The 23,860-nt window shown below is 43.1% G+C and overlaps 2 protein-coding genes across 2 annotated transcripts in view; one reads left to right on the top strand and one right to left on the bottom strand.

Annotated features, from left to right (window-relative positions):
* CIMAP2 (ciliary microtubule associated protein 2) overlaps positions 1–2,851 on the top strand; it is a 35,066-nt gene extending 32,215 nt beyond the window's left edge. The window contains exons 9-10 of the mRNA XM_077333615.1: positions 1,487–1,617; positions 2,522–2,851. Coding sequence (XP_077189730.1) covers positions 1,487–1,617; positions 2,522–2,591 — 201 coding nt within the window. The 3' untranslated portion in view covers positions 2,592–2,851. The remainder of the gene's footprint in view (positions 1–1,486; positions 1,618–2,521) is intronic.
* Positions 2,852–4,993: 2,142 nt separating this feature from the next.
* DHCR24 (24-dehydrocholesterol reductase) lies at positions 4,994–22,880 on the bottom strand. The gene is made up of 9 exons (XM_077333614.1): positions 22,420–22,880; positions 21,770–21,925; positions 17,010–17,115; positions 16,682–16,800; positions 15,928–16,191; positions 13,257–13,400; positions 11,398–11,595; positions 8,745–8,923; positions 4,994–7,937 (listed from the first exon to the last, which is right to left on the bottom strand). The coding sequence occupies exons 1-9, from the start codon at positions 22,648–22,650 to the stop codon at positions 7,784–7,786; spliced, it is 1,551 nt and encodes a 516-aa protein (XP_077189729.1). The 5' UTR covers positions 22,651–22,880; the 3' UTR covers positions 4,994–7,783.
* Positions 22,881–23,860: the final 980 nt, after the last annotated feature.

The raw sequence follows: 23,860 nt of genomic DNA, 5'->3' as shown, positions 1-23,860 counted from the left end.
TTTGCACATGTGGAAGCATTATTTACTATAGGAGCGTGGCGCTGGCTGCAAGGGCCGTTGGGAGGGTCTGGTTCACCAGCGGGCAGCCAGAGGTCAGGAAGGCCTTTGTAGAGGCGGAGGCTTTGTGGCGTGCAGATGCTGGGCCGCCAAGATGGTGCGTGTGGAGCGGGTGGCTCTGTGGTGGGTGGGCAGAGAGCTGCGGGGCGGTGCTGCCGGGCATGGCTCTTGGGAGTGGGTGTGTTGGCAGTGGGTGGATGGAGGGCCGTGCAGCACTCTGCAGCTTGGAAGGAGGCGAGTCAGCCAAGTGGAGCCCTCACTGGCCAGGAGCTGTGTGGTGGCGAGGCTTGGCGAGCGGTCCCATGTGGCTGGGGGATGCAGGCGCTCTAGGGGTTGTCCCAATCCGAAGGCACCCAGCTTTGCTGGGCATGTCCGGATGGCCCACTGCCTGGGGATTCCGAGGCCCGGACAGACCCGGACAGTGCCACCCAGATGGCTCTTTCAACTTTATTTAAGAGCCATTTGTTAAGATGTTGTGTTTACTAGACATAGACGCTGTTGTTGTAATATTTGATCTCCAGATTGTAAATAATCAAATGAAACTTTATCTAACCCCCCAAGTGTCACCTATATTTTTAAACTTCATTTATATTTTGCCTTTCTCCACCAATGGGAACGCAAAGAAGTTTAAAGCATTTTTCTCTCAGCCGTTTTATCTACCATGTGAAGTGGATTAAGCTGAGAGTATAAGACTAAGATAAGGTCACCAAGTGAGCTTCTATGGCAGAGTATGGATTTAAACCTGGCTCTCAGATCCTAGCTTGAAACTCTAATCACTAGACTACACTGGCTTTCATGGGATGGTTGCTGTTAAAGGCCGTCAAAGCCTGGGTGAATCAGGCAAGACAGGATTAATAAGATGCCTGGTGTTGCTGCTGGGTCTGGCTCCAGTGAGCTCTCCTTCAAAGGCCAAAGCAACCCCGGGAAGGATCCTGCCCCTTCCTTCTAGCTTTTACCAATAAACAAAGGCTTGAAGGCTGATGTCTCCGTTGTAGTTGCCTAGTGATGGATACTGAGGGAATTCATTTCCTAAAGCTACCAACACTGCTTCTGGGTTTTTAAAAAGCCCTGTTTTGCTTTTAATTAGATGTCAGAATTTTCCTCAAACCTGAGCATTTTTTTCTTGATATGTAGAAACATCTGTTTTGTCTGTTCACAGCTCCAGTCTTTGGCTTTATGTATTCACAGATTTGATCACATTGGAAATCAAATATATTGAGCATGTTTATATGGATGCCAAATATGCCTCCTTCTAAGCATCTACTTTACAATCTGAAGTGACCCTTCCACAGAGAGGAATGCACATTGCATCTTCCCTGAGGTCCACTATAGAGTCTCCAGGGTATATGCAGAAAGCAGATGCATAAGGAGCCACTGAGGAGCAGTTCTTCCCTCTGAAGTGACTTCTTCTCTACTTTTCGATCCACAGAACCCAGTTGGTGTTGGCCGCTATGATGCCACAAAGCACGAAAAATACCCAAAGAAGATCAGATACTGTTCACTTTACATGAATGAGGCACAGCGTTATCTTAGTGACTTGGAAAGAGACAAGTGTCTACAGTAAGTGGAGTCTAACTGATATACAGTGAAGTTATACAGTGGAGAAGCAAATTCTCTTTGAACTTTTGCTATCAAAGGAGTGAAATTCTGCAGTTATTCTGACTGGCCAGTTTGCCTGGCAAAATCCACATGCCTTGTGCTGTACACCAGGTTTAGTATGCAGGGATAGAACTTAGGGAGATTCAGTAAATAGTGACAACACAGCTGTCAATGCTGATAATGAGAGACAAAAAGCTGCCCAAAGCAGTTTCATCCAGAACTGAAATGGAAATCTGCAGATATATGAGCCCTCCGGAGGGGCATACTTTTCTCAGCCTTTCAGCCTATTTTTCGCACAAATTCTGTTGTTAAAATGAAGGAATAGGATACCCCTAAGATTTTAGTTTCAGAGGGTAGCTGGATTAGCTTGCCGAAGAGCTCAATGCAAGCTCAGTAGCACCTTACAGACTGGCAAGATTTTTGGGCATGAGCTTTGACTCTTGAAATCTAGCTGCACAAAGATTGTATCCCTTATGCTACTAATGGTGGCAAAAGCTTCCTGTATTGCTATTGCAGACTGTTGCCTATGTGGGACTCCAGTGGGAATTCAGATATGTATAGGTTTCCTTCCACAAAATAAAAATCTAAATTGCACTGGGGGGGGGGGGAATGTAAGTAACAAAAGAGCATGAGTTGAACCTTACTGTTTGTTTCTCACAAACCGTGAAGGTTCTTTCCTCCAGAGAGCTCTTCTCAAATTAAACACCCTCCAGCTTCCAATCTGGTCAGGAAAGGACCCAGATATCATGGGGATGGGCTTCTGTAAAGGTCTCTCATGGAGTTGTTGTGAATTAAATTATAACTTCTTGGAAGAAAAGTAGGATGCAAAATATGTCTGATGACTGTTCTCATCCCTCTTTTTCAGGGAGCGAATCACTCCTGTTAACAAAGGCCAGAAGCTCTCTGAATCATTGCTACTTCCTGAAACCAAGTAGTTAAACAATTTGATTATTAACCACATTGCTATAGTTAGTTCTCACTGAGAAATTCCGCCAAGGCAACGGCAGAAATCCAATTGCTAAAAGACACCTACACATTTGCAGCTTAAAACTATCACGGGCTCATGTAAAATCACCCTCTTATGATTACTCCTACTATTTGATCAGTGAATTTAGTAAATGCATGTGTCTTTTTCAAAACCAGCATACTGCAATAATTATGTCACTATTAAATTACTAGTAATTACCATTCAAAATGTTGCCACTTTTGTTATGCAGTGAAAGAGGGAACATAGTTTGGAATTATTTGTCCTCTAAATGCAGTGAAGGCATTTAGTGAAGGTCAAGTGTTTCAAAACATAAAGGAGATTCATTCTCAGAGTGTTTCTCTAGTGCTAGGCTCATCTGGCAGGCTTCAGCATATTTAAGGAGCGTCAACAGATGGCTGTGAATGTGTTTCATGTTTCCAGTGTAGCATCTAAAGAGCAACTTATACGGGTGTGTGTGTGTGTGTGTGTACAAGCTAAGCTCATAAAATCAGCATTTCTGTCAAATTATTATTTAGCTTTCGGTTTAAAACTTGCAAAGAAGACACCACCTCCCGAGGAGGCTTGTTCCATTGAGGAACTGCTCTGTGAGGAACTTCCAGATGTTTAGCTGAAAATTCTTTTGAATTAATTAATTTATTGGATTTATTTCCTGCTGCTATTGGCAAAATTGTAATATGGTAGGTTACATAAATAAGAGATAAAACTCTACATAAGAATTATGAATTAAAAAACATTCTCAAAACCTCAATACTAAACAAACACAGCAGTGAAAAATAACCCCAACCTCCTCCCCCAACTTCCCACAGGATCCTTTGGTTCCTCTGGGAGAATCCAGGATGTTGTCCAAGGTACACTAGATGCCTAACTGAACCTGGAGAGGCCCCTCAGATCCTCTGTGTCCCTGTCCTCAACCAAAGGCTTAGCAGAAGTGCTCTGTCTTACAGGCCTTGTTGAACTGCGAAAGCTCCTTCAGGGCCCTCGGTTCTTCAGAGAGCTCAATCCACCAGGTTGGGGGCAGGATCAAAAAGGTCCTAGTTGAGGCCAGGTGAACCTCCTGAGGGCCAGGCACCACCAAGAAGTTAGTACCCGCAGAGCACATTGTCCTTTGTGGGGCATAATGTGACAGGCTGTCCTTCAGATATGTGGGTCCTGGACCATGAAGGGCCTTAAAGATAAGTCCCAAGACCTTGAACCTGATCCAGGCCACAATTGGCAACCAATGTAACTACCTCAGCATTGGCTGGATGTGGGCCCTCCATGTTGTTCCAGTGAGGACCCTAGCAGCTGTATTTTGTACTAACTGCAATTTCCAGGTCAAGGATAAGGGAAGGCCAGCATAAAGTGAGTTACAGAAGTCAATTCTGGAGATGACCATTGCATGGATCACTGTAGCCAGGTGTTCTGGGGATGGGTAGAACATTAGTGGCCTCGCTTGGTATAGATGGAAGAATGCCTGGTCACTCTTGTGACCTGCGCTTCCATAGACATGGGAAGCATCGAAGATCACTCCCAAGTTCCTGGCGCAGGGCACAGTATTAGGTTACACATGATTGGTTCTGGTCTGACCCTCTGGGACAATAGAAAATAAACTGTTATTATCATCTTGCATCATCTAGACACTATACTTTTTAAAACAGCCCAAAATCCCATTTGCCTTTTTAGATACCGAGTCACACTGCTGACTCATGTTCAGTGTATGGTCTACTAAGAACCCCAAGATCCTTTCTACCTGTACAACTGCCAAGACAACTCTCTCAAATCCTATAGTGATACACATGATTTTTCCTATCTAAATGGAGAACTTTACATTTATCGCTATTGAAATTCATTTTGTTCATTTTAGACCAGTTTTCTAGCCTGTCAGAATCATCCTGACTCTGTCTTCTGCTGCATGTTACCCCTCCCAGTCCAATGTCATCTGCAGATTTAATAAGCATCTCCTCTATTCCTTCATTCAAATAATGTATAAATATGTTGAACACCACAGGGCCCAGAACAGATCCCTGGGGCACTCCCACATCACTCTCCACAATGAGAAACCATCAACAAGCACCCTTTGGGTGCAATCTGCCAACCAGTTCTCAGTTTACAAAAGGAAACAATTTTTCATAAGTTTCTGATTCCATTAGCCATAGCAACCTTTTGAGTGAAGTGCAGCAGAGATCAAAGACAGGAAGGGCATCATGCCCCTCGCCCGATTCCCTGGCTGACAGGGGGCATGAGTACCAGTAAGGGAGGCATATCCACCCCCATGAGTCCTTTACAGGCCTCCACTTGTATTTTTCTGATATGCATATACTGACTAATAAAGTAAGCCTATGCAAAGCAAGTCACCTTCACCATTATATGTACCATCTTTTCAATACTGTTTTATGTAGTCACATCAAAATAGTATTTTATTGTAACTGTACATTCTGTCGAAAGGTATCAGTGCTGACAGTGACAACAGCAGCAACACTGTATTTGCATCACATTAGATAACTGAGCTAGCAGTTGAAGCAATAAAGTACAAAAACTACTTTGCAGAAACAACCTGTTCAGATAAAAGTACAGTGTATAACCAAAGTAAAAGACATAATTCAAATTAAATTTTCAGGCAAATGGAATGAATTAACATAGAGATAAATAGCAAGCTGCAGTACAGTTTAAATCCCATCCTATTTTTGGATTCAGAGTATACTTATTGGCATAGACCTGCTGTTTTTTTGCTGCTTCAGTCATTTCCTATTCCTCGTGCATTATGAAATAAGATTCTCAAAGTCTGGCAAAATCACTATACCAGTTGCTGGATTGCTCAAAGCCTGCATACATCCTGAGTCCTAGTAAAATCACTGGCTGGATATTCTAACACACCATGGAGACTTGCAAACATGTCTCAAACAAACATTTCTCTGCATGTTCAAATAAATATTGCAAGCATTTCTTAAAAATTATACCTAACTCATCTTTGGGTCAGCCTTTGGTTAAACTTGTGATAAAATTAAAGGAAAAAAATCCAATAGAAACCTGTAAAGCTGATTAATTTTAATGATGGGAAGGCTCATGGCCTCAGTCAGCTAAACTGGGCTTACTATAGTATTGCCAGTCTTGAAGCCCTAAGGGCAGTAGCAGCTTGTCCCTCACTATTTAAAGCGGAAATAGGGTCAAGAGAAATGACAGTATTCCTTCCCTTCTCATGTTGTCTGTCTACTAGTTTGGTTTCTGAACCTTTAAAATATGTAACATTATAGTTTCCTTTTATCTGGCTCCAGAACACACATTTCAGAAATCTGTGCAAATGTTGAAAAATGAACTGGTTTAAGGCTGGGCTTCCTCCGGTTGATAAGGCACTACAGAAACCTTCAGGGGAAAGAGAAACCCATAGCAAATCATTTGATATTGGAATTGTCACAATTCATTCAGTGTTTATGTACTATCCAGAAGACAGACTAGATGCCATTGTAATTAATCTGCTCCAATTCCAGGACCTTCTGTGGGTTTTTAAAAAATTACCTGATCTGAAATCTCAATTGCCACAACGAGCTGTCTTAACAAGCTGTCAATGTGCTATTGAGGTTTCCCAGGGCTGCTGTTAGAATTTTACCACTTCTAGCTCTCCAAAGGGGAGAAATATAATGGCATTTCTGTAAACTGTAAATTATAGAGTTCTTCCTTGGAGAGGGTGGGTCTATGTACTGTTTTTGTTTTTTTTAAGCTGTTGATTATTTCATGATCAAGCTATTATGAGTGAAACAATTTTAAAGAGTTATGAGCAGGGACAGCTACAAATTAAAAAGCAGTACCCAGCCCTTTCTGCAACGGACAATCATTTACACATTAGTGCCCAGGCGCCATAGAACTGGCCAGCTGAAAAAGAACAGCAAGTGGGCTGAAAACCAGGGAACCAAAAAACAACAACAGAGGAAAGTGGGACATTTGGGGAAGGGCTTCTATTTGCAAGTAGCAGCCTTGCTCTGTGTTCTACGGGAATGGGGAACACAGCACTTAACATTGTGCTGCATACCTCCTTGAAGTCTATTTTTCTTTGTTGCCAAATAGGCATCCTTCAGCAGTGCAAAAAAGATCATAATGTGGAACACCCTGAGTGATATCAGCAAAATCTGTCAGTAGTAAAGGCAGGCAGCAGCTACCACCTGATTACTGCATATAATCTACTACACAACACCACATTTTTTTCACATTACATATATAAAAAGCATAAAACAGGAAACATAGAAACAAAACATTTTGTTGTTCAGTTACAAATTATGCTTCTTGGTAGTCTTAAAACCAAGACCAGTCTCCAACAAGCATGTTAGAAACCTGGTAATCTGCTTTCTGCAACTCAAGGTATGAATAATCCAAGAATATTTCATGTAACAAAAAGCATCAGCACTAAAAGCAGCATAGAACTAAAAATAAACCAAAAATGCAGCAGTCTGTCCTGACAGGCAGCAGCCATCCTGCATGGAACTAGGCAAAAATACTTCAATAGCAGTGGTTTAAAATAGATGGAGGGGAGAACTGAGCTTCCTTCCCCTTCAAAGTATGCAAGCAACATTTTTTTCCTGACCTCATGGACACACCACTGGAACAATAAGTGAAGTGAGAAACAACTCCTACTAGCTCAAATTGACCTCAAGCCACTACTTCCAAGGTGTTCACACATAAAGGCTTATTCATTGCAAGTCTAATATATGCTTACTTTTGAGTATTTGAGCAGAAATCTTGACCAAGATAAGCTACCTCAATCAAGCAACTTTTGAAAGACAATATCAGTTTGGCATTAACCTCAGATAGAAAGTAGTCTTCTAGGTGCCAAAGCTCCCACTGGCATTTTCTAGTAATCAGAAATGATACTACAATTTTACATTATGCTGACTTTTCCATTTGTCTCCGATAACATACTAAGCGCAAGTATGGATATAATCTGTAGCTATGACTAAAGCTTACAGTTTGTAACTCAGATTCTTTTACATTATTAAAATATAATGCAGACACTGAACAATAAAAAATTGGTAAGATCTCCATGAAGGCAGGCATGTGTATTTTCAAATCACACATATGAGTCTTTGGGACAGCAACAAAAATATTTTGTACAGGAAGAGCTGTTAGTTATTGTGAAATCTCATTTCCCTGATTGCTTGTTGAGGTTAGAGGTTAATGTCTTGCAGCTTTGGAGATTTTATCATACACCTCTGGAAAAGCATCACTGCACTGAAGTTCCTTCCTCAGTTTGTGGTATAGGGAACTGTCAAACATTTCCCAGAATTCCTCACGGGTCATATAGCAATCTGCATATAACATCTGAAAACTGAAGTAAACAAACAGTTGTTGCATTTGAAAATGACATCAAATTATTTACCACTTCTAAGACCAGACTGCTTTTCCAGCATAACTGCCATATTTTCTGGTATTATACAGGCAGAGGAAACTTTCAGTCCAGTCTTCTGTATTCCAGTATCAAACTAATGAACCAACTTTGTACTGGAGAAGATTTTGTTTTTGTTTTCTCCAAAAGACTTCAGTCTTGTCAATAACAGACCACAAAAGAATAAAGCTTGGAAGCTGTTTATAAGAACAATGCAATGCCTTAGTTACCTATACCTAGAATAAAATTATAATTTTAAACTGGCTAACATTTATTTACTTATTTATTTATTTGATTTATATCCTGCCACTCCCAAGCAGGCTCGTGGTGGATAACAACAGTCTCTAAAATCCCATTAAAACTCCCCATTAAAAGACTCTAGAATCTCATAACATGGCAGACAAAACAACCCACTCCCATTCCTACAATCAAAGATGACAAGAGAATGGAGCAAGAATGATGTCCACTATAGGCCCCGGGGGGGAGGGGCAATAGATCTACTCCACCGACCCCAGCCTCAACCATAGACCCGGTGGAAGATCGCGCAGGGCCCGCAGCTCTCCCAGGAGCTCATTCCACCAGGTAGGGACCAGGACAGAAAAGGCTCTGGCCCTGATTGAGGCTACATAAAGTATCAAGCTAAAATTCTTGCAGCCACTACATCATATAGTCAAGCTAAGGGTTAATTATTATTCTTATCCTAGTAACTTTTAAGACCCAATCCCTTTTTCACAACCTAAAAATTCTTACCCATGTACACTCCTTACAAACTTCTCCATTTGTCTGGTAGAAGCCCTGGCTTCAAAGTGTTTTGTTTGTGGCTGTCCATAGGAGCCAACGTTTACATACAGCTCATTTTCATCTCCTTTTGGGTGAACCATGCCAGGATTATTAGGCAATATGAAGGGACACAGCCACAGGGGATAAACCTACAGGAAATGAAGGGGGTAAAAAGTCCCTTTATTAGTCATATGTACAAAATTCCACAACCAAGCACAGTACCTGAATAAAGTTCTGTATGATTGTTCACTGACCCTTCATCTCTTACATTTGGCTGGAGAAATATTGTCATATTTCAGACACAGGAGGTTAATAGTTCAAATTTGATCCAGTTATGATTTTTCACTTATCAGAAATCCCCTCCCCCAAAAAAATAAATTTGGGGAAAGGAACCTCAGCAAGGTTGTTTGTCAAAGACAGTGAAGCCAATATTATATTCCACTCCAGTACCCTCCCCTCTTCTGCATTATTACAACCTCCAATTAACCAAGAAGGAACTGCTACACACTTCATGTTGTTACCTACTGTTACTACTTCAAATTTTCTGGTTTAAATTCTGAACATTTCCAATGCGCTATATAGATTACGACCTGATATAGCATGTTTTTCCAAACAAAATTTTGAACGTGCCCTATGTACAAACAGCAACAAACATTTGAACCAGAATATTTGGTCCAAGTATGTTTTAATTATGTTCAAACAATCTGAAAACTTAATGGAAAGTCATTTGGCTAATACTGGTAAAAATTAAAGACTATCACCTAATTATTCAACAAAAAACCTGGAAAGCACTGAATTGTTGACCCACTAATTTTCCCACCCCCAAAATTGCTGCTGATATGGTTGTCTACTTATCTACTTTAACAGAAGTCAGCTGCCTTCTACAGAGGTGACTGGAGCATGGTCATTCTCTGTAACATCACTTTTGCATTGCTTAAAGCCTTATCAGATCGATGACTACAATATTCCCTGGTATGTGAGAGGAGATATAAATTTTTTCGCTTTGGTCTTCATCTGATCACCAATCAGGTGAATTCGTAATCTGTTTTTTATTTGGATTATTATGTACTAGCTTCAAAGCCCGTTCCTAAGAACAGGCTTTGAAAGGGACCTCCCTCTCAGTGTGCTGGCCGCTGTCCTGCGGCGCAGGAAATGGTTGGCGGGCTGCAAGGAAATGGTCTGGGGGGAGGAGAGGAAGAGATTGCCTTCCCGGGGCCCGGGAAGCACACTGGGCACATCAGCAGAGGCGCTGGGTGTGATGTGGGGCCGCGGGGAAGGGCCCCCCCAGCAGGTGCGTGACAGTGTTGCGCCTCCTTCAGTGGCCTGATCGCTTCCCCGAGGCCAAGAAAGCACACCCCAGGCATCCGCAAGGTGCTGAGTGTGTTTTCCCGGCCTTGGGGAAGCGTGCCCTCTCCTCCCCCGAGACCAGGAAAGCACACTTGGGGCCTCCGTGAGGCACCGGGTGTGCTTTCCTGGCCTTGGGGAAGCGGGCCCTCTCCTCCCCCCCAGCCTGACCGCTCCCCTGAGGCCGGGAAAGAGCACCTGGTGCCCCCCCGGCACTGAGCACACCCAGCAGCCCAGGGAGGCCACAGGTGTACTCTGGGGCCACGGGCAAGCCATCCCCGACCCCCTCCCTCCTTGCCGAAGCTGCGGCTTCTTGTGAGCCCACGGATAAGGGAACCCCCTCCCTTCCCCCCACCCCAGGGCACTTACATGTGTCCTGGGGTGTGTCTGGGGCAAACTGCCGACAATGGCTGCATAGAGCCCCTGGCCGGCTGGGCGGGAGTGGGAGTGACCAGTCTGGGTGTGAGCCCAATCTCACCCGGACTGGCCATGCCCATTCCCCGCCCACTTAGCCTTAACCAAATATGTATACCGCTGTCCAAGCAGTTTAAAGATTTATAGTTTTTATTTCCCAAAACTTGTAAATTAAAATATCCACTTGTGTTCACACAATTCCTAGGAGTAATCATCTGAAAAGCATTACAACTTTACTATCTGGTTAACATGCTCACTTGGGAAACTTTCTTTCTTGTGCTTCCTCCTCAACCCATAGCCCTATTCACATACAATATACATACAATGTACAACCTGTAGCCCTATTCACATATACCAGTTTGTAAGAGAGTCAATGCAGGTTCACTTTCCACATGAAACTAGGGACTAATACCTGCATAAATGTACAGTTTCAATCATATGCTCAGCGCTGAATATAACATGAGAATTGCTCAACCTATAAAGAAAAAACAAGTTCATACTATCCACAGATTGCATGAGCATTAACATGAACAGGGGTTGTGTCTACCTCTCTTGCTGTCAATGTTCCCATTTCACTCTCCATATGCTGAGCTGCAGCTACCAGTGCTGTTTATCTCAGCCAAACAGGAGACTGTGCATGTATCGAAGCCTGAAGCAAGGGAACATATGCAGCCACTGCACTGCTTGGTTCCTATATACTACAGTCCAATTTCAAATTAAAGTTAGCCAACAGACACTTAACAGTCATGTCATTGGCTTGAAGTTTCCTACATGGTAGGTACTTCCATTCCTTCTCAGTCCTGTGGCTGACAGAATATTCCGTTTAACAGGAGCTTCGTCATAGATTTAGGACATATGATCTTACCTTGATATCACTATGGTAGGTTTCAATACATTTTTCAAGACTCTTTATGGGGATCATCATGTCTTGAACCACATGATGCTGTTCATAGAGCTTTCTAATTGCTTCTCCCTGAGTCAGTTTTAAGAGAGAAATTTTAGGAGGTACCATCCAGCCAAATAAGTAGCGAAAAACAGGATTATTTCCAAAAGGAAGGATCTCCTGTAAAAAGAAAAATGAACAAGCAGTAAGTAAACTATATGCCTAGGACTTAAAAAAAAATCAGTGAACTCAGCCTTCAAAGAATATGCATGATCTAGAGGCGGAAAAGGCAGCCATAATATTCACAGCATGATAAGAAACCAGATGGCCCAAGGGCCTGAGGAGGAGGTACTCATGGGAAAGTGTTAGCAGGCTGCCCGAGAGGTATCTTAGGACATTGGTCAAGCTGCCATGGCATGAACACAGCAGACAGAATGATAAAATTCTGTTGAAAAAGAAACTGAAACTGAAAACTCTGCATCCTAAATAAGAACATCTCTTAGCAAGCACTCATATAAGAGCCAATAATTGTTTGGATAGATCAGACTGTTTCAAGTGTAACATGGAAAACAAGTGAAAAGGAATCTAACAGGTTGGTATGGTTTGCGAAACACCTATTTTACAAATACTTTAAACAGTTTTATTTTGATCTGAGTAATATGAATTGCACTCTGTATGTGCCTTGTGAAATTGTAGTATAGTTAATGCTGGTTTAGTTTTTTATACAATAACAAAGTACAACTCTGTCCATGCTCTGTTAATTTATCCTATATTTTAAATTTTAAAATATGTTTTTAATGTTTTATACTATTTCATTACATTCCCCTGACAAAGCTGAATGCAAAACACTTAGGGGTTATTCAGCTATTAAAGATCCTTTCCTTTTGCACCATTTGTTTCTCTTCACATCATGAGAAGACAAGAGTCACTGAAAAAGACAATAATGCTAAGGAAAGTTGAAGGCAGCAGGAAAAGAGGAAGATCCAACGTAAGATGGACTGACTCAGTCTAGGAAGTCACAGTCCTCAGTTTGCAAGATCATTAATGACAGGATATTTTGGAGAATGTTAATTCACAGGGTTGCCATAAGTGACTTGATGGCACTTCATACCCCCGCATCTTAAATAATATTGTATGGGAGGGGTTGGTGTGGTGGTGTTCTATAGTCATGACTCTTTCGGTAATGGGAAACGAGAACATGGTTTTCCATAGAACACAGGAAGTGTTACTGCCATTTGCAGTCTGTGGGCTGGCAGTACATGTGGGAATGAGATCTGTCACCAATTGCTGACCATCACACTATACCTCAAAAATATTGAAGAATACTGTATATGCATAAAGTATTTTTAGGACTGGCTGTATTGAAGAAGAAGAAGAAGAGTTGGTTCTTATATGCCGCTTTCCACTACCCGAAGGAGGCTCAAAGCGGCTTACATTCGCCTTCCCTTTCCTCTCCTCATAACATACACCCTGTGAGGTGGGTGAGGCTGAGAGAGCCCTGATATCACTGCCTGGTCAGAATAGCTTTATCAGTGCTGTGGTGAGCCCAAGGTCACCCACCTGGCTGCATGTGCGGGAGTACAGAATCGAACCTGCCATGCCAGATTAGAAGTCCGCACTCCTAACCACTACACCGAACTGGCTCTTGAGCAAAATGCATAGTTTAACAATAAATTTTTTTGGCTTTGATTTCTGGGAAAACCACAATTAATTTGAGAGAATCACTGTGTTTTCTCAGCAACTAAGTATGTCATTATTACTAGAAAGGAATAAAACAGATACCAAGTTAAGAGACAGCTACGTAAGCACACAATAATACATCTACGCAAGGGGGATCCTACCTGAAGTTCCCAGAAAATGCTCCGTGTATGCCTGTGATAATAATGTCTCGTTGGAATATACTCCACTCCTGTCTTGTTAGCCTTCAGATACTTCTCCACATGTCTATAGAACCATGGCTTATAGTAGTTTCCGATACTGTTGACCTTAATGCAAAGAACAATAGTGAGAAAATAATGATGATTTTGCTTCATGATGTACAATGTAATATAGTTCCACAATGGCTGTTGTTACCAATAGTAATGAACAAATTCCATTAACCTCAATAATAGTACGTCTATTAATTATTCCTCCATGAGTGAATCTCATATGTGAGGACAGGCTAGCTCACCAACACAAACACACCGTGACACTAATTCAAAGGCGTGGCAAGCCTTCCCCAGAAGGAACTGAGGTAACATCTAACTGCCAAACATCAGCTCACGCCAAAACAACACTGAGCCAAATGGTCAGGGCAACACATCTTTTCTATTGCCTAGCATCGGCACTTCAAAGAGGCCTCCCTGGATAAGAATGCAAACGGCTCACCAGAGCCTTTGCCTCATTCTCGCAGATCTTAACTTCCATTGGGAGGGATTCTGCTGGTGCAAACAACTCACCGAAACCTCACCTGTCTCCCAGCTTTTTTTTTTGAGGGGAGGACTGGATTAGATGGGGTCTTCCGTTGCTTTCTGTCACACAGCATCTCTGTATTAATTCTCTGATTTTATGTAATTCTGGAGTTTTGTTTAATAGATTCTTTTCCTTTTTTCAACCATTCAGTCTCAGTGTGTTTATTGTCTCCCTGCAACTGGGAGGACCCATGAAGTTTTGAAGGGGACTCCCCTAAACCTTCCTTGCATTATATAAGCAGCAATGACCAAGGATGACAATATTCACTCTCTTCCTCCTCTCTCCCATCCTATCAAAGTGAGCAGATTTGAATGAATACATCAAATCTAAAAGAATAAATTTAATCCTTTCAGGTTAGTCTTAAATTGTATAATGATGGAAAGGTGTAAACCTGGCAAAGATAGTGCCACAGGACTCTTGACAACTTTCTGAGAAACTGTCTTGCCAACACAATCTGCATGTTTCAGCCACAGATTTATTAGACAAGTACTGCCTTATTCCTTAAAAAACATTTATTATATCCCAACCTTCTACCATGACTCATGGCAACTTATAATACACATACCTATTTTCTATCTTTATCTTCTATATCCAATAAAATGTGCAGAGTACTTACTATGTACTAGTCCTCTGATTGGCCCTTAGGGAGAGGGTCCTCCCGATGACCACTCAGAGAAGCTGGCGTGCTGTCAGTAACTGTGAGCTGCTGACAGACCTCCCTGGGATGGCTTGTCCCCAACACCCAGGACCATGCAATACGAGTTGATGCAGGGGAGGGCTACTGCTGGCTCCCAGCCTCCTGTTCGCACAGCTGATGGCATCACACATTGCCATCCTACCCTTGCCTCCTGTTGTCAGGGCTGGCCAGGGGCCCTCCCATCTCCCGGCCACACTGCCCTCCATCCTGCCTTCCCACAGTGACCACTGAGGGGGACAGCTCCTAGCCTAATTTTAAAGTGGTCTGGGAACTGGCAGCAGGCCCCCCACCAGTGTTCATCACAGGGCATGGGGAGACCAGCGTGGAAGACATAGTGGCAAAGCCCACTTTAAAAGCGCCCAGGGAGCGGGCTTCAACGTGGCACCCTCTGTCCCCCTCTCCTGGTGCTCCCACGGCGAGTGGTGGCCATCAGAGTGGGGTGGCTGCCAACTCCTAGCCTGCTTTTAAAGTGGGCTTTGCCCCGTAGTTTTAATTAAAACCCCAAATTCCTCTGAACCTAACAGAATGCAAAAGCCCTATAGCACCCCTAAGTTTCCAAGGACAGCCCATTCCATAGCATAAGAGTTGCCACAGAGAAAGGATAGCTGATGCCCAGCTATAAGAAACTCTTAGTTTCACAGTCACTTCCTACTTTAAACATTTCTGGGAAGTACAGTATTGTTCTTTATGAAGGCTAGGACAAGAGCTGTAATGTCTGGAAATGTTGAAGCTACACTGAAAAAACTTTTCTTCATAAGGAAAGACCTCAGAAACTTTGGGTAAAATTTAAATATATGCAGTGGATTTCCCATCAAATCTAAATCTATTTTACTGTTTGAACATTTAGAACTCAGAAAACAGCATTATATTTTTATTTATGGGAATTAAAAGCATCAAAATGTCTTTCATTTTCTGCATGCAAAAATACAAATATATAAAGCAGGAAAGCAGCATCCTATGCTAATCATATTTTAAAAGAGGGTATTACATAGTCCTTTTTTAGTGCGCTCCAAAATTTCCATGGCAAGTTATTCAAAAAAGCCCTCAGACATGTTGCATGACTAAAACCTTGTTTTAAAAATAGGCATTTCACACATTTTAAAGGTTAAAAGCCCCCTAGTTATGGGTGCCCTGCCCTCCCAGTGCTTCCCAAAATTTCCCAACCTTACCTTTTGGAAAAAAGACACACATCCCTACCATGCATGTTTCTTTTTTTATCCAGGCCTTCATATCAAGATTCACAAACACTCTCCCCGCATCCTTTAGGGAAATCCATGACAACTAAACTCATATAAAATTGACATATATCGGAAGGTTCATTTGTCCCACCATGTCGCATCTTAACTTAAGGATAATTACATTACCTCATTCTGATCAGTTTTGTCAGTCAGAATTCCTGACATTATGACAGCTTCTTCTAATGAGTACACCAACCCCTCCACAAAGTGGTTTTCTTTCTTTTCTGATTCTTCAGTAAATCTTCTGCATATTGCCCTCAGTCCTCTCACAGGTTCATAATGCAATTTTATGTATTTTTTAACTGGGACAATGTTTATTTCAGCTGCAACCAGGAAGCCCAGGGTACCACAAGACCAAGGCACTGCATAAAATAGGTCTGAGTTCTCCTCCTGCAAAAAAACCAACATTAAGTTCTGTGTTGATACAGCATAATTAGAGATGTAACATTACAGGTTTGAACAACAATTTAACTGTTTTATGAAGTTTCAATCCTTGAGCAGAACATTATAAGTTAGCGGTCCCCAATCTTTTTATCACTGGGGACCGGCCAACGATTGGGAATTTTACTGAGGCTGGGGGGGGGGGGGGTTAGTTTTTTGCCGAGGGATGTTGCCGCCACCTGAGCCCCTTCTCCACTTGGCTTCCCGCCGGCGCCCCTGACTTCCCGCTGCCCGCTGGGGGGTGCTGCCAGCAGCAGCTGTGCACTGCCACGCCGAGGGGGAGCCCCAGCCATGGCGGCTACTGGAGAACACGAAAGGTGAGCCAGTGGCAGAGCAACCCCGAGGCAGCAGCCGGGGAGGAGGTTGAGGAGGAGCCGTGGTCCGGTACCGACTAATCCACGGACCAGTCCCGTCACAGCAAAATAGCAGAAACTCTTACTGGTGTACATCTCACGAGGCTTCCATCAGCAAGTACTACTTCGTAGGCCTTGCAGGTGTGCTGAAACAGTCCATAAATATGTGAAGATGTCTCAATGCCAGTTCCCATGACTAATCCACCTGAGAAAACAACCATGTGCAGGAATCAGCTGAATTGTACTTTGAGTCAAAAACTTTTTGGAAACTTAATGCTAAAACCCTATAAGGATAAGCAATGTAGGACAAAAGATTCAACAATAATTTTGCTGTATTGGCTGAATGTTTCTCTAGTATAAACCAGTGAAACTATATTAAGCTACTTTATGAGCATGCTTTGTAAATTCTCTCACCTACTGTAAGTTCATCGAGCTCTGGTACCACCGGAATAGTCCAGCCTAAGGGGTTGAGATGAGCTGTTAACTGACCCATTGTAACCAAGGGTTCCACACGGACAACCTAAGACAGAATGCATTTGACAAACCACCGTTTATTGACTGACAGTATTTAAAGATAAGCATTTGAGTTCTGCTACCATTCCATCATGTGAAATGCACACCAAAAGCTACCCTAGATTTTTTAGACAAAATGCCAAATATAAATATTGTGTAATTGGTTATAATTGACAAAAACAAACAACTTAAAATTATCAAACGCCCAGTAAAATGAATGTATTTCATATGAAGCAGCACAACTGACAACAGATACATCAAGTAAAGCTGCATGTCATTCTTTGAAGGAGGCAGATGTTTTTCTGTCTTGCCTATCACATATACATTAAAAGGTACAGTGGTGCACATTATGATAGTTTTGGAACTTGGACTAATGCTGAGCCTTCATACAAGAACAGAATAAACAGCTGCTATGACTTTTAGGATCATAGTGTTTTAGTTTCTATGGCTGCATGTTAATTGTTCAAGATGGTTTTGCAGACTGTCTAGAGAACTCTGAATGAATAGTCAGTGTAGAAATATTTAAAATATTTAGTAATCACTAGCTGAAAGAGCTATGGCTTCAGTTGATGCTCTAAATGTGAGTTCCACTCCTAAGGCGTTATGCTGTGTTTAAGAACATGCCAGTTTAAAAGTAACAAAACAATACACAAACAGTAAATGAGGCTTGTTTGGACTGGATAGCCCAGATTAATATTGGATGGGAACCATCAAGGAATACAAGGGTGCTGATACAGAGGCAGGCAACTGCAAACCACCTCTGACCATGTCTTGCGTGGAAAATCCTATGGAGTTGCCATAAGTCAGCTGTGATAGGACACACAAAATATTCTAGCAGTCTATCTCTGTGGGTACGTGGGACACATACATGCTCTGAAGCTACTTGATCAGGGCCCCCTCCCTCACATGTAAACATACACAGACGCTATTCTCTTCCCCCTTCTCTGTTGGTTTCCCAACCTTCTCCTTGGTTCCTCCCCTCCCTCCATACCATTTCCTCTGCCCCTGCTGGCATCGCAGGAGGTGGCTGGGCTCCCAGAGGGTGGGATGGCCTCTGCCTTGGCCTTGTAGGCAGCACGGCCACTTCCTCACCCTCTGCTGGTGTTGCAGACGCTAGCTGGGCTTCTGGGAGCCAAGACAGCCTTAGCCTCATAAGCAGTACAGCCACCTCCTCACTCCAGCTGGCATTGCAGATGCTGGCTGGGCTCCCAGGGGGCGGGGCAGCCTCTGCCTCAGAGGCAGTACAGCTGCTTCCTCACCCCCTGCCGGCATCACAGTCATTGACTGTGTCCCTGGGGGGTGCCGCAGTCTCTGTCTCAGCCTCCTCAACTCTCTTGGCCTCTTCTGCCTCGCCCCATGGGACAGGACTATGGACATCATGTCTGTATTCATATCTATTTCAGGAGGTGCACCAGAAGATGTGTCCCACATCAAAAACACCACCACCAGGCTTAAGAACAGATAACAAAGTTAGCCAGAAGGAGTACCAAGGAGGGAGAAAGGAGCACTATCACTACATTAGTCTGTGTGAAAAGGACAATGGGGGAGGCAGAGCATATGAATGGATACATAAATACATGTGTAAACCTGTATGGTCTATTTCAGGGTTTCCATCTTGCATATTTTTAGACCAGGGGGGACTGTAATTACAGAGATGGAAGTTAGTACTGCTTATTGTGTAGACCCTGTCAATTCAACTTTCAATATGTAAGAAATTATATAATCTTTGTGGAGGCAAGCTTCATATTCCAATGTGATCATGGCTTTTCTTTATATTCTACAATTTTAATTGTTAGGTGTCTAGAATTAAATTCCTGTTTTTAATCTGCAGTTGAATCACAGTTACAGAGAAGGGGAGGTACACCACACGTATTCACGTTTGTAAGATTCTGGGCTGAATGCCAAAGTGAAAAATACTGAGACAAATCTTGTTTCTAATTAAATTGGCAAAGAGGAAAGAAAAGATGAAAGGCTACACAGCTACACTGTGCACAGATCTTGTTAATACCTAGAGTACAAGGATAATTTTTCCCTGAAGATACAGACAGAAACTGAGGGGAATTTAAAAAGAAATATTTTATACAGGTGTTGACATGGTTTTCCTGTTTCTCACTTCCCTAGCACCTCTTTTGGAATGGAGATGAAGAAGAATGAGAATTGCTCAAATTTTATTTTGTTATAATGTCAGATTCTGTCATACCTAAACAGTTGAGCAAACCTTGCTTAAGGAAACAGATTACAGAATCATGCAGAGTTTCCAATTGTCCATGAGTTGTCAGGTGGGCTAGTAAGTGAGCAGGTGAAGACTTTTAAAATTTTTATCTGGTGTTCCTTCAGTGATCCCTCCTTCCTGCCTTGAGTTTCAATAACTTCATTTTAATTCATTTTTTAATTTTATTATACTATTTAATTGTTAGCTGCCTTAGGGCCCTGACTGAGTAGAACAGCGATGTATGCCTTAATAAATATTGCTGGTGAGAGATTTTTGCACTTAGGCTATTTCCACATGACTGTTCCCGCCAAATGGAAAGTGGGAAGCCCCTGCATTTAAAGAGAATGTTCATATGAGGCAGTGATCAGAACTTTCCTCAAGATAAAAAATTACTCCTTTTGACCTGGTTCAAGGGAAAGTACATTAAAGGGGAAAGTGAGGGGGAAAAAAAGGGTTTCTGTGATGTGGCTCCTGCAACTGCAAAGGGGAAAATTGATGTATGCAAACAGGGGCTCTCATGCCCCCCATGTATATACAACTTTACATGCTAGGCTAAGTTAGTAAGAAGTTATTTAAAACTAACAAGGAAGCCCATTGCAATCAGGAATACAACAGGCGCTAGGACCCAGGGGACACTGGCAGATGCAGATCTCTCTCTCCCTCTCCCCATCACAGCAGGAGCCATAGGAGGTAATCAGGGCTGTTTGTAGCAGGGAATGAGGGCTCATTAGGGTGGCTCTCTCTGTCTTTGTCTCTCTCTCTCCCTTGCAGGAGCCATAGCAGGTAATCAGGGCTGGTTTGCAGTTTGGCAGGGCTCTCTGTGTCTCTCTCACATGCTGGCTCCTGCAGCGTCTGAGAGCAAATTGGCTAGTGTCCACGGAGGGTGGGCAGGAGCTGTAAGTTTAGGCACAATCCGGGTGCAGCCAGCTTTGCTGGCCCTATCCCAATTCGGACAACCAGGACACTCTCCACCTCCAGGGCTGTTTCACAAATATTAAGAGGAACAATGGATAAGGATGACAGTACTTAACTGTAGTAACAATAAGGCAGTAAGATCAGCACAGTAGAAAATAGCCATTCGTGAAGTAGGAATAGGAGAAAATGTTGAAATGACAAATGAATGAGCATTCTAAAAGTTAATTTCCATGCTGGTTTAAAGTGGTACAAATATTATATCATTCAGATGCCAGATCTCATGGGATAAATGCAAAACTCCATGATTAGCCACAGCAAATTGATTTTAAGTAATGTTCCAAGAGGTCACAAGATTAATAGCAAATTGCCAACGAAAAGCAGAAAGGAAAGTAATTTTTTTACAAATTACTACTTCACTTTTTTCTGCCATCCAGAGGTTTAGATGTGTGAACAGTACCAAGAATATCTGTTTTATCTGAGTATGTGTGAACTCGTTAGAATATCAGACTAGGACCTGAGAGAGAATAGGTTCAAATAACCATTCTACCATGGAAGCTAGTTAGATGACATTGGGTTAGATGACACATTCTCATCCTACCCCCCCCCCCCAACAGGGCTGTTGTGAAGATAAATCAAGGAGAGTTGACTATGTAATCCCCTTGGTTCTCCAGGGGGGGGGAGTCAGGTTAGAAAAGAAATAAATCACTAAGCTATCAAATATGCATTATGTCCACTGAACTGTAGGTTAAAAGTGACTATTCAGTATTACTTTCCTTGCGATCTAAAAAGCACATGAACTGTGTTTAAAAAGAAACAAACTGGATCACAATTTATCAAAAGGGACAGTTAACGACTGCTGATTTAGAGATCTTACATCTAAGTTTACATTTTTTTAAAGTTATAACCAGCACCTAAACCATTGGCATCAGGGTATAAAGAGCTATAAGAATTGTCAGTTTTAATTATATGTTCCAAAAACTTTAATCCCTTAAATCCAAAAGTCCAATTTACATGTGAATATTTATTTATTTATCTTTTAAATTTATATTCTGCCACTCCCAAACGGCTCATGGTGGGTCACATCAGAAATAAAACATCCTCATAAAACCCCATAATACATGGACATACAGGTAGCAATAAAACTCCCCAGCCCCATGATGTTCATGCCTTGGGGGAATGGATGAGCTCTAGATGTTAAGGTTGGCCTACGGAGGGACCCCAAAATCTTCTTAGCCCCATCCTCAGCCAAAGGCCTGGCAAAACAGCCCCGTCTTACAGGTCTGTGGAACTACAAAAGCTCCATCAGGGCCCATAGCTCGTTCCACAAGGTAGGGGCCAGGACTGAAAAGGCCCTGGCCCAGGCTAAGCATGCTTCTCTCAGGCCAGGGTCTTCCAGCAGATTCATACCTGCAGAGTGGGGAGCCCTGCGGGGGGCATAAAGAAGCAAGTGGTCTCTCAGGTATGTAGGGCCCAGGCCATGTATAGCCTTAAAGGACAACACCAAGACCTTGAACTTGGTAAATTACAGGTTTACCTGTCTTTCAGTATCAACCTCCAGAATATCCATCAAGTTGATAAATATGTTTTTATGAGTCTTCTTATACTTTCCAACACGAAGAGATACAGTATGCCACCCAGGACGGCCAGTACACATGTATGTTTTTTGGCCTTGTTTTTTCCATTCTCGCACCTACCAGAGGGAAAAAAGCTCAAGTTATTCCCATCACACAACAAATAGGAACATCCAGCTACATGCTGCTTTCCTGACTTGACACAATTTAAACAGAACACAGCAAGGAAAACCCTATGATACCTTTACTATCCTTAATTTAAAAGAGTTCTCTCCCACTTTTGTTAATAGTTCTTGTTTTAATTCTCCAGTTTTGTAAGATACCCAGAAGTTACTTACTTTCAAACGTAAGTAACCTAGAGATCAACACATCAAGCGGTGGATATTACACTGACAACAGGATTTTGAATTTTCCCCTCAATCTTCTGCAGAAATCACAATGTATTATAAGTTAAAAGTCCATCTGATTTTTTTTCAATGCCCCTTTGAAGTAGGCTTCATCCTTGGAGTTAAGAGACACAGTAGGCCTTTGTGCTATTTCGGCAAAACAAAACACACCTCCCAGTCTACATCAAAAGCCTTTTTCCCTTGTTCCCTCATCCCCCAAATCTCACCTGCGCCTGGATGTAGCGAACCCGTTGGCTATGCTGCAGAGGAGCACTATGGAGCTTCCGAACCACCCAAGCACGGAACTGAGAATAGACGTCAAAAAGGACAGAAAGGGGCAACAGGAAGAGGCACACAAAAATCCAGCGGTGATGGACCAGCACGTACTCTATCCCCTTGTACCTCGCCCACAGCAAGAGCAGCAAGAGTCCGGTCCCCAGAGACAGCAGCGGCACCATCCTGAGCCCGTCAGCACTTCACGCCTCCACTAACGCCACCCCCTCGCCTAGGCCCCGAAACTCGGACGGGCACCGCTGACACTAACCGGACGGCGACAAGCTCGCGAAACCAGACAAGACCCGAGTCGCGCTTTCTCCCTCCCACTCCCCGCAACACGCCAAACGCGGCCTCCGCCAGACCCCGGCTCTAACTGCCGCGGCTCCGCTCAGCACCTCGCCGGCGAGCGCACTTCTCTGCTGATTGGCTGAAGTGCGCCCTCAACGGTGTGGAGAGGTATGATGTCCGACCACTAGGAAGGCGCCGTGGGGATCGGATGAGGCGCCGCGCAGGGCGATTGGCTGAGGGAACCGAGGCGGTGTCCACTGGCGAGGAGGGGGGCGCTGCGCTGTGCTGCGCGGCTGGTTCAGTGCCTGGGAACGGCACGTGGGGGTCTGGGGCCGCTTCCCTGTTGATGAAGCAGGGAGCGCGTTGCCCTTAACGGCAAGTGGAGTGCTCTGGGTCGCCCCGCTGTGGCGCTTGTGAAGCGATAATTAGCAGCAAAGCGCCCCCTCGCCCAAGGCGGCAGCAAAACAAAACTCTACCCACTTCTTCCCCACCACAAGGCTTAATTTGACACAGGACCTTGAAAATGTGTTCATGTATTTCAGTGCTGGCCCACTAGGACTACTAAAAAGTGGCTAAGCGGCTCAAGCCAGCACTGTTCTAACCATGCATGAAGCAGCCTCAGTACAGTTTCCTATGTTGCTTCCCACATGCTGTGTAAACTAATTATATAGAGTGAAGAACTGGTTTTTATGCCCTACTTTTCACTACCTGAAGAAGTGGCTTACAAGAGGCTGGTGGAGCTGAGAGAGGTCTAAGAGACCTGTGACTGACAAAAGTTACCCAGCTGGCTTCATATGAAGTGGGGAATCAAACCTGGTTCTCTAGATTAGAGGCTGCCACTCTTAACCACTACACCATGCTGGCTCTCTGGTGAAAATAAAAGTGCTTATTTCACTTTTAAACCAACCTTTACAGCAGCCTGTATCAACCTTTTTACCACTGAGAAACCCCTGAAACATTCTTCAGGCATTGAGAAAACCCAGAAGTGAAATAATCCTGCAGAATATGATTGAGAAGCATAGCCTCCCCTTCCCACCTCATCATTGGAGGAGGGGGGTGTTTATATGGTCATGTCACTGATAAATTTTTAACAAATTTTTAAAA

This window comes from Paroedura picta, chromosome 4, assembly GCF_049243985.1.
Source record: "Paroedura picta isolate Pp20150507F chromosome 4, Ppicta_v3.0, whole genome shotgun sequence".
In the NCBI taxonomy this organism is placed as follows: domain Eukaryota; kingdom Metazoa; phylum Chordata; class Lepidosauria; order Squamata; family Gekkonidae; genus Paroedura; species Paroedura picta.
The sequence above is the reverse complement of the archived record's forward strand: the minus strand, read 5'-3'. Positions and strand labels throughout refer to the sequence as shown.

Bases quoted from the DNA above. Each gene is read 5' to 3' on its own strand.
- DHCR24 (XM_077333614.1), bottom strand. From the start codon at position 22,650: ATGGTGCCGCTGCTGTCTCTGGGGACCGGACTCTTGCTGCTCTTGCTG. The intron at 17,116-21,769 runs GTAAACCTGTAA...ATTCTGTCTTAG, and splicing joins AGGTTGATACTGAAAGACAG to GTTGTCCGTGTGGAACCCTT. The intron at 13,401-15,927 runs GTAATGTAATTA...CTTTGCATTAAG, and splicing joins ACAAAACTGATCAGAATGAG to GTCAACAGTATCGGAAACTA.